The 10,513-nt window shown below is 42.2% G+C and overlaps 1 protein-coding gene across 1 annotated transcript; it reads right to left on the bottom strand.

Moving 5' to 3' along the window:
* Positions 1 to 1,671: 1,671 nt before the first annotated feature.
* Positions 1,672 to 8,086, bottom strand: ccnd1 (cyclin D1). The gene is made up of 5 exons (XM_048257591.1): positions 7,655 to 8,086; positions 6,235 to 6,450; positions 5,607 to 5,766; positions 3,215 to 3,363; positions 1,672 to 1,998 (listed from the first exon to the last, which is right to left on the bottom strand). Exons 1-5 carry the CDS (start codon positions 7,850 to 7,852, stop codon positions 1,840 to 1,842), a joined length of 882 nt encoding a protein of 293 aa, XP_048113548.1. The 5' UTR covers positions 7,853 to 8,086; the 3' UTR covers positions 1,672 to 1,839.
* Between the last annotated feature and the right edge of the window lie 2,427 nt (positions 8,087 to 10,513).

Here is a 10,513-nt window from a genome sequence, read left to right as displayed (position 1 = left end):
ATTTGCTGGGAATACCTCCATAGCAGCTCAGTATAAGGAGTGTTCGTTCCACCTTTCTTGCTTTTTAACTGTACAATCACTCAATGATTCGGCACTTTTTCTCTTACTTCATGCCATCAGTTCGATTCTCCCTCAGCAACTCATTTTTCAGTTATTTCCCACAAATTGTATCTTTCACTGCCCTCCGACAAATGGCAGCAGACATCTTTGAGTTTGTGCAAAATCATCTAATAACCTTATCAATTGTACAGTTGAAAAATGGGTAACACTTAGTCATTTTTCCTCTTCGAATTTCCGATGTACACTGATTCATCATGGTTTTATGGTTTTAAAAACAAGTGAGAGAAAAAGACTCTTTCCGAGGCCATACAACTGAGTACTTATTGCATTACGTCAACAACTCTATCTATGACTAGTTTGTTAGCAATTGTGCACTGAACAGGTTTAAATAATCATAGAGACTAACCATTCTGTCATAATCCACACTGGCCTTGAAAAGAGAATATTTTTGCAATAAATAGTCATTAACGCTTAATATAACTATAAATTACATTATTCTAGTGTTTCAATATGCTTCAGATGCAATTCAAGCAACAGAGAATGCAATGGTCGTGAACGTGTGTCATGAAACGTGAAACAATGTACACTGTGAGGTCATCATCGTGTCTGACTATGACCCAGATAGCTTTTTTTTTTTTTTGTTTTGTTTTAAACATTAGGATATAAATGCTGAGTCTTACTCTCTAGAGCTGGACAGGCAGTTTAAAAAAATGTCTCACTCTGCTGTCATGCCTTTCCTGAAACCACAGAGGTTAGATTAGCTCTGCATTGCAAATTGCCAGTATTTTCCACCATTCCATGTACTGGTTTTCTATGCTGTACTCAAAATAGTCAGTAATGCATTATTGACTGAAAAGTGCTTTTAGGTGGAATGGTTTTAGAAAACATAAGACAGCATAGTAACATGGACGACTGGTTACCCTTGGAGAGGAGGCTTGCAATAATGACAATATTTTAAAATGGTCTTTCAAAGTTACTCTGCATACTGTGCACAATACACCTGCACTACTCTGTCCATTTTTGATAAACTGAACCTCAATAGTGTGCCTATTGTCATCATACAAAGGTTTTTAGCTGTATGGATCACACGACCAATTTACAGCCTTCAAATTTACAAATTAAATGTAGTGATGACAATCAAGAAGTCAACACCTAGGTAACATACTCACTACATTAAATATCTGTCCAGTTGAGACCCTTCTTGTTTGGTTTAATGCAGATCAAGGCCTTGGCTTTGGCCTGGGTGGACCGCCTGCTTTAGCTATGAGGCATCTGACTCTTCAAAAACATATCTGTCATTGAACAGATGTCCTCAGTAAACTTTTTTTTTAGTTATGTTAGCTTTTTGAAATTGTCAAATAATTTCTGTGCAGCCTGATTCCAAAATAAGGTCTACAACGCACATAAGATTTCATATGATGCGGATCTGTATGGCAGACAATATTCTATTTCGGTAGTTCTCTCAAGATTATTGTGAAAAACAAAACAGTCAATTGATTTTGCCCAATTTATGTTTCCATAAACTGGATTGAGGGGAAAAAGAGCCAAAGTGACCGCATGTGAGCAAAGCATTGATCCCTTCTCTTGGCCCCCCAGGGGGGGGGTGGGGGCTTGGGGGTGTGTGTGGGGGGGGGTCAAGCACTATGCCGCGAGCACTAGAGCGTCCGTGGGAGTACAGGGGTGCTGAGTGACCGCAAAGCATCATCCTCCTCCGTCTCTCCCTCTCTTCCTGAAAAAGCCTCTCGCCCGAATCGTCGCACGGCCTCTCGTCCTCCCCACTCAAATGTTCACATCTCGCACGTCCGTCGGGGTGCAGGAGAGGTCCACCTCCTCCTCCATGCTCTTCGTCTCTGTGGAGCCGGCGTGCTGCTGCTGCGCCTGCCGCAGACTCGTCTCCAGCAAGGACTCGATCTGCTCCTGACAGGCCCGGAGGCAGTCCTGTGGACGGACAAAGAGAAAGAGAGAGAGAGAGAGAGAGAGAGAGAGAGAGAGAGAGAGAGAGAGTCAGCACAGGCGGAAACACTGCAGCAGCATATGCCACCTGTTGATCAGCCACAGGAAGTGAGACCAGGTGCATCTGCAACTGAAAAGGCTGGTGGAGACACGTGCCAAAAACCAAGCCAACGTTTTATTGTTTGCACTTCCATGTTCATTCACTTCATTCAGCACCATGATAACCAAATTATCTTTCATTGTGGTATTTTCCACTCCCACACAGGCCAATAAAAATGTAAAAAATGGCCTGTAAAATCTATCAAAATGAACCTCCATTCCTGCCCTTCAACCCCAGTGGAAAGCTTTGTGGGCACAGGGGAAGGAGCAGCTGGATTAGGGGGGCTGCCTCAAGAAAGGAACAGCAGAAACCCAATCTGCTGCCACCAGGCCTTGGCCCCCCCAAGACAATGGGAGGGTAAAGCCATTCACTTGGCCGAGGCCTGAGCAGGCCTGAGCCACTGTGCAGGGAAGGAGTGCCCTACAGGGAAACTCACGCTAATGATTTGGGCTCTAATTACTCGCATCAAAGAGGCCTGAGGAAACTGGAGCCGCCTGGGTGTGAGAATGAGGCTTGAGAAGTTCTGCGCGTCCAACAGCTCGCACAAGAGTGGGACTGATGATGAAATTTGGGACATATGGGTTTGTAACCCAGTAGGGCTGCTGCCCAAATGCCTCCCCATTCTCTCCGGCCATCTTGCCACACTATTGCCTAGTTGCACCTTACAAGTGCCGCCATACTGTAGTAAGAGTTGTCAATCCAACAGATATATTTCTCTGAAGCTGTAAATGTTTATAGTTTTGTGGTTTTATAGGCTTTCACTAAGTGAAACTGCCGCGCGAGTCTGCTATGTCGGAGCATGGGCTCTCACCACCCCCCCTGCAAGGGCTTTGATGAACAGGAGGTCTTGTGTTAAATACAGGTATTCACATAGCTTCCTCTCTCCTCCCCTTAGCAGTCTCTTTCCCATGCCTCTGCCACCATAAGAGCCCAGCTCCCACCCCCTGATCAATAACAATAGGCACAATGGACCAGGGGATTTTTAGCACATTGACGTAATGCTAGTGCTGGGACGGAGCGTCTGCACCCAAGCCATTCTTAACGGCAACTCCTTCCTCCTGCCCACACATTTTACAGCATCATGTAGTAGCCAGAACTTACCGGATCACTCTTGATGATCTGTGACAGCAGCTCTGTGAGGTTCTGGGAGGTGAGTGACACGTCCAGGCTCTTCAGGTGGAGGCCCTGTACGGCAGCCGCCACGCTCCCAGCAGCAATCATAGAGGGTGGGTTTGCGATGAACTTAACGTCTGCAGACAGAAGAGAGGAGCGAGAGAACAAGGTGAGACATTGCCATTGCCAGACAAAAGACACTATTCACATTCCTGGCATGAAGGATCCCCAAAAAGCAGCCTTGTTAATGGGCCTGTAGCATTGTCATTCTGAAAAACCACTAGGCCACTGACTGCCCAGGGAGGGTAGGCAACATGCACAAAACCTAGACAAAGACCAGAACCAGGCACAACTAATGTTTGTAGGCCATTCAAAGCACCTCATCCATTGCATTAGCCAGGTCTGAAGAGAGTAGCTCATGTGGTATGGGGTAAGTGCTAGTTTTGCTTAGAAACACCTGAAATCTTTTCATATTTATCTAAATAGTCATATTCATTTTACTAAGGTAAGCAAAATCCAATGACATAATATACAGCTTTTCACAATCCAAAAACTGAGAGAGAAAGAAAGAGAAACCGCAAATATGGATATCAGTTCCCCTCCCCCTGCCCGACCTGTCATAAATCACCATTTAAATCCCCCCAGTTGGACCTCTCTCTGGAAACATAATGTCTAACATCCGCTTTTCAAATGGTTCAGTAGATTATAAATCTTCTCCCGTGCCTTTCCACACATACGAACACAAAAGGAAAGAAACAATGGTGGAATTGGGTGTCTAGCAACTTCCCAGAGTAGCAACTCACGATGCTAGGCTACTCATCTAGGCTAACGCCACGCACCAGTACAAGGACTAGCCAGTCCTTTTAGCATATTAACTACAGGAGTCTTAAAGCCTTCAAGTGGCACGCCCGCTACATAGTGTCGTGAGTGTTTTGTTGTCAGCTTCCTCTTCTTCAACTTGCTGCGCCACTCTGAAAGGCGGCGAACCAAGAGCACACAGCAAGATGAATCCAACTTGACACTAGCATGAAAGCAGGAGGGTAGCCCCATTATTTTTGGGCTCATATTCTGGCTACCCAGTCCTACCCACTTGCATCAAGAAATGGGGGTGGGGGGTAAATGGCTGTAGCTCTTTTGAGAGCTGTAGGAATGCCAGCCACCCTGAAGGAAAGACAAAACTGAGCCTCCTCTCATGGGAAGGGGGAGGGGAAGTAAAAGGGTCATCTCCTGCACTCCTTGTTGAGTGAGGGAGCTTGAAAGTATTTTGCTAGGGCCAATCAAATTTGGGAAGAAGAAATTGTCCCTGACGCCAAATAAAAGAGCTGGTGAGAGCTAGCGGTGCATCTGGCCATATGCAAATGTACACAAGGACCCTTACAAAAGAGGAATAACCACGAGACTGTGCTCAACGTTGCTGTTTTCCCCTCTTTAATGAACTTATCTAAATTCTGCTACATGGCAATGCTTGGCTTAATCAATCACAAACCAGGACGTTGGCCCTATGCACTTATTTTGGGTTCTTTCCTGCAGATTTGGGTAACTTCTTACCCTATATCCATCCACATGCCCATAAGCCACCTCAAACAACCTTTACAGGCAAGACGCTCTCGCTCACACACACAACCACCAAGGGAGCCCAAGACTGAGCCCATTCAATCTCCTCAATTAAGCAGTAACTTCAAACAGCAAACCACAAGTTAGGTTTTCCCCCTGACCTACCACAGCACAAAGGGGGCTTCGTCCAACACAAATCCACTTTTGTCTGGGGGAAGGAGGCAGACTGGAGGCCTATGTCCGAGGAATTCTTTTTCATATCACCTTATGCAAACCCCCTCCCCCCCCCCCCCCAACACTGCAGTCCAGCCCCTCTCCACTGGCCGCAGGAGTCTGGGCCTCCCCTATTGTCCGAGCCTCAGCTAAAGAGATTTCCAGTGGATGGAGATTGGCCAGTGCCCTGGCACACAGAGAGGCTAAGTATCATCCTGAGGTCCTCACTGTGAGTCAACAAACAAAAGAGGGGGGAGGGAATCTGATCCCCTGACCACTGGAGTGGCCGTCCCAACCAGGGGTCTCTCTCACAATCCATCATGCCACACATGATCTCAACTTTCTGAAACTCATAAAATTCCTTAAATAAGTGAGATAAAAGCACTAGTGCTGTCCTGTGCACATGGAATATTAAGGGGTATAGCACATAACACATTTGGAAAGTAGAGACAAAGGGGGGTAAAGTCACAGATGAGGTGAAATATGATTCCAACTATTTGCCCGCTTAAGCAATCCATATACACAGCATCCTGAGAACATCAACTGTTTACCCTCAATGTATAAGCACACAGAGCAGCATTAAGAGATTGAACCCTGCAACAGCCATGCATACCTGTAGCACAGAGGGCCACAAAGGTCTGAGCATGTTTGCGAAGGATTTTCTTGGTGTCCTGATGAATGGGAAGTTTGGAGAGGAAATGTTCAATGAAATCGTGTGGAGTGACTGACGCTAGATCCCATTTCAGCTTGTTCAGCACAAGTAGCTCCATTTGCTGAGAGAGGGAGAGGGTGAGAGAGAAAGAGAGTGAGAGACTAGCCTTGACAAGCTATGACAAAAGCTCAGTGAAGTAGCCTAGGCTATACCAACCACTAGAGGGTGATGGAGCACTACTGCGCAACACTAATCCTTACTGGAGTGCCTCTAGCGTTCTAGCATTGCCACTAGTATTACGAAAATAATCCAAAAATTATATAGTTTTGATCAGGTCCAAACTGTTCTTTTGTTGTTTCTTCTTTCTACATGTATTTAAAGTCACGTTGTTACAAAAGACGGTTTGACATGTAGAGTTGGGCAATATACAATGTAACAATACATTCATAAAGAAGTTGCATGCGAATATACACAGTAATGTTAAAAACTGAAAATATGAGCTGCAAATATTAGTAGTCTACTTCTACTTCTAATTCTACTGTTTCATGCATTGTAGGAAAATGGTATATGAAAAGTTAAGTAATCGTACCAGTAACTCGCCAGGTCGGATTGAATTGTCGGTGTATATACACAACTTCTCAGCTGTTAAAGGAATGGTTTCCTTCATTTTTGATGCCAAAAACATGCAAGTGGCTCCCAGTAACTGTAATCTTGTTTTCTTTGTCGGCTCAACGGACAAAAATCTGTCCAAGTAATTCATAGCCAAGGGAAAAACCTCCTCTTCGCATTTCTGTTCTTCACAGACCTGTGAAAACCGGAAAGACACAAATTAGACGAAAGCAAAGTAATGTAGTTTTCATAAACTCACTTAAAAGAAAATGTTATTGCTAAAACATAAAGGATTTCATCTATATATCGGTGCTGAATATGTTGCGGAAATGTCAAAAGTAATTGCAGACGTCTCTTTCAGACACACAAAGGTGGCGTCAACCGCATGGCTTCCACAGAAATTTGTAGTTCGTCATATTTTCAAAAAATATTTTAAAATATTTTAAAATTGTTTTACAACATAATATTTAGATGAAAATGTTGTTCAGACTATATTCTATCAGATCCGCTCATTAAGACCAAGTTATTTGCATTGTAACGCCTAAAAAATAATTAAAATTATGTCAGAGTGTTCCTGAAAAAGCAACATGTGACATAGACCTCTTAGTGGCACCCAACTTCGAAAAATAATTAAATTTATATCCCATTGCACGATTACAATATAACCAACATGTAAATGATCGGCAAAACGTACAATTTCATATAACAAGTGAGACATTACTTAAACAACGTGAGATTTTATTTTAATAACAGCTTAATCTCACAATGTCTCAAACTCTCGAGCTCACGAGACTTTCTTTTTCAAGCTAGGGAGTATCATAACCTACAAGTTATATTAAATAACAATCCACACTTAAGAAACATTCTGCCCAGATACTTTTGATGGTATAAGTAATGGAAATGTTAGCAGTAATAGAGCTATTTCAGCTTTTTAAACGCCGATTACTTTGCCACTGGGAAACAAAGATGGCGCATACTGGCACTAGTTGCACTGCATACGTGTACATTGCTGTTTATTTATAATAATATTTAGCTAATTTTGTTTCTGTCTTCTATCCTAATGTAATCTATACGTTAAAACCATATCCTTCGGCTGTTATCTTGAAACGAAATGGCAAGACTTAAATCTTCTAGGAAATACATTGATACACAAGCCTATAGGAGATAGCCTATCGAACGCAACTAAAAGGTCGATTTAGTTCTATTAGGCCAAATGGTAACACACACGCACCAGTACACAACCAAAGCGATGAAATGTAGTAAGTAACACATTATAACATGCAAATAATTTGATAAATCTAAGTCCAAAGGGCATAGCGATAAGTTTACATAAGGTTACTGAATGTCGAGGAACATGGAACACATCTGCCATGGAAAATATTCTACAACAATGAACGAACCTCAAGCATCCATGTGGCAACAATTCTCCTCATGTAAGGCACAATTTCTTTTTGAACACATTTTAAGTAGTTCGTGGCAGGAAGGTAATTGTCTTCAGCTTTGAGCATTGCTTGTAGAACTCTGTCATTGAGCAAATTCGTATCTTGGTACGCTCTCCTAATAGTCTCCACTTCGCAGCAAAGAAGCTGGTGTTCCATTCCTAAGACAATCGCTGAAGTTTGGGGGCTGATAGAGACCGACTGTGCGCTCCTCGTAGAAGTTCCGTGGATGCTGCCTGCAGCTACTGCCGTCGAAGCCCTCTAGAGGTAACCAGACTCTGCCCTTCGATAAAAACTCCCCTTCAGTGCTTGAGCAATGACGTTCCTGTTGTTAAGAGATCAAAGCTGCAGCGAGCATGAGGGAAAGAGTGGCCATGAGGAGCGCAAATTTAAAGAGCTAGGCATTCAACATAGCACATAGTCCTTCCCATCCAGGACAAACCATTTCGTATTTGGAAGTGGGAGGTCTTTCCTCAGAGGCGGCTGGGCTGGACAGTGCCAGGACGGGGGCGTCAAGTTGAAGAGGGCAAGGATGCTCCAGTTGGGGGTAGCATTAACTAGCTGCTTATGTGTTTTACCCAACATACGGATGTCTTTAAAACACGCTGTTATATGCTAGTCAAATGTAAATTCAAATAAAAAGGTGTAACATTTACAATATTAAACCAATATATTATCTCTGACATAACAGAATATTTGGGCATGTTTAAAATTATACTTTGAAAAAGTTTAATCTGCATGTCAGATTAAGATCCCCAATATGCCACAATCAGCATGGGAACACCTAGGCTACCACAATCATAATTCATGTATGTAACTATTGCAAAATTACACTTACACTTACTATTTCAACCATTTCATAGTTTACAGGTCTTGCTAGTCATCAGGTATAGATGGACCTCATCAAAACCATCAGATAGTAAAGAGGAAGCAATAATCATTGCACTCATAAAAACCTTGGAGTTAAGAAAACATCCTGAATGTATGTTTGAACTGTTATGCAAGCCTTAGCTCCATGTTATAACACCATCTGCTATATTGTGGGTATTTGCAGTTATCAACTTTTTGTTTACTGAGTAATTAATTCTCACCTAAATTGTTTACCTCTGTGCAACAGCTATGCAGAGTAAATTAAAGAAAGAGAATGGAACTTTACACTTTATGCTTGGGCTTTATATCTATGTGATCAGGACATAGACATTGTTATGTTCTTTTTGCAATTTCTCCCTGCTCCCTGCTGTGTTACTTCATTGTAACTAAATAAAACATTTCTTACTCACTTATTACTTCCACTAGCTTAGATTTAATAGAATATGCTTAGTTAGATGGTCAAATCGGACTCAAAAGAAACCATGGAGTCATCCGCCCAAAAGGTATTTTAAATACTTGTTCAAGTTAAAAGCATATACAGGAACTTCAGTATGTAGACCATTAAATACACACTTTGTTGTTTATTTCCTGCTTGCCCCCCACCCCCCACCACCCAAAAAGAAAACATTCACTGCAGGTAGAATGATGTAGAAATGAAGCCTATAGTTGTATCAAGTGATAGTATCAAGTGATTGATAATGACTGACTGACTATTATTGTGTTGTGTTCTGCATTCTGTGTATGAAAGGTGCTATCAAATGATTATTTATTATTATTATTAGAGTTGTGTTCCTGTATAATGAGCAAGACAGTATAATGTATGGCCACCCATATTCAGATGGGAGGACCTATTTCTTTAGGTAGAGTATAGTCTCTAACTAATGCACAATAGGCAACATTTGCATTGCTCTAAAAGGTCATACTTGCCCCTTTGACTAATAACTAAGTTGATTGTCTATATCTTGCTTTGCTTGGGGATCACAGCATTTGACCTGTTGAACAGAGGAACTTCCTGGTTCACTGGCATTAAATGAACAACAGCAGAAGTATGCATCTGTGTGCCAAAGTTTGCCCAACCCATGTGTGGGTTAATGTCAAATTCTTTTCGAAGCAGGGTGGGAGAGATGGCTGTGAAAACCTTTCCCACAGCTCAGTCCAATGTACATCTCTAGGTGAGCTACAGTATGTGACAGGATAATTCACCCCTCACCCCCCAAAAAACATTCACAAATCTTTTTTTATCAGACTGTACACTGGGAAGGAAGCACACATAGAATCATTCCAGGAGAACTAGATTGTTCCTCTTCAAAGCACTTTTGTTTTGTTGTTGTTTTTAGCATCTAGTTTTGTGCTAGGCTACTAGAGGAGTTGTGCTAACAGGTGTTTGAGGAGGAGCTGCAGTATAGGCTCTGTGGGCATTCTGAGCCAATCAAAAGTATTCACAAGCAAAGTGTTCTAGAACTGTGGTCAACACTGCATTGTCTCCTGTGGGCAGATCTTGACCCATGTCATTACAGAAACCAAATTCCATCACCAAGAAAAGACTGATCCTTGACAACCCTATAAATCAACCATATAATGGAAAACCAATTACATCAGGAGGGGTAGAGTACCGTTTAACAGGAATCAAAGATTAATGTCCATTACTTGCAGTCTCTTGACCACAACATTGTGACCCCGTAGCTGTAAATCAAAGACGCTTGAAGTGAATCCAAGCCAAAGAATCTAACTCAAAGAATAGACATAAATTGTTCACATAATCCATGTCAGTAGGTTCAAATGATTGTGGCATTGACAATAAAAAGTGGAAATGTAGCTCAGCAAAGTACAAGTGGAGTAATGTTTTTAATCAGCAATAAATTTTGTTCATACAAGGACTGTAGGAACTTTTGGTTTTGTTTAGGATTGTTTTATTTAAGATACAAAGACACAAAGTCCTGAGATTATTAT

The sequence above is a fragment of the Alosa alosa genome, chromosome 11 (genome assembly GCF_017589495.1).
Source record: "Alosa alosa isolate M-15738 ecotype Scorff River chromosome 11, AALO_Geno_1.1, whole genome shotgun sequence".
In the NCBI taxonomy this organism is placed as follows: domain Eukaryota; kingdom Metazoa; phylum Chordata; class Actinopteri; order Clupeiformes; family Clupeidae; genus Alosa; species Alosa alosa.
The sequence above is the reverse complement of the archived record's forward strand: the minus strand, read 5'-3'. Positions and strand labels throughout refer to the sequence as shown.

Excerpts from the sequence above, each read along its gene's own strand:
- ccnd1 (XM_048257591.1), bottom strand. The coding sequence starts at position 7,852 with ATGGAACACCAGCTTCTTTGCTGCGAAGTGGAGACTATTAGGAGAGCG. Across the intron at positions 6,451-7,654 it reads TTGCCACATGGATGCTTGAG|GTCTGTGAAGAACAGAAATG; the intron begins GTTCGTTCATTG and ends CGGTTTTCACAG. Across the intron at positions 5,767-6,234 it reads TCCGACCTGGCGAGTTACTG|CAAATGGAGCTACTTGTGCT; the intron begins GTACGATTACTT and ends TCCCTCTCTCAG.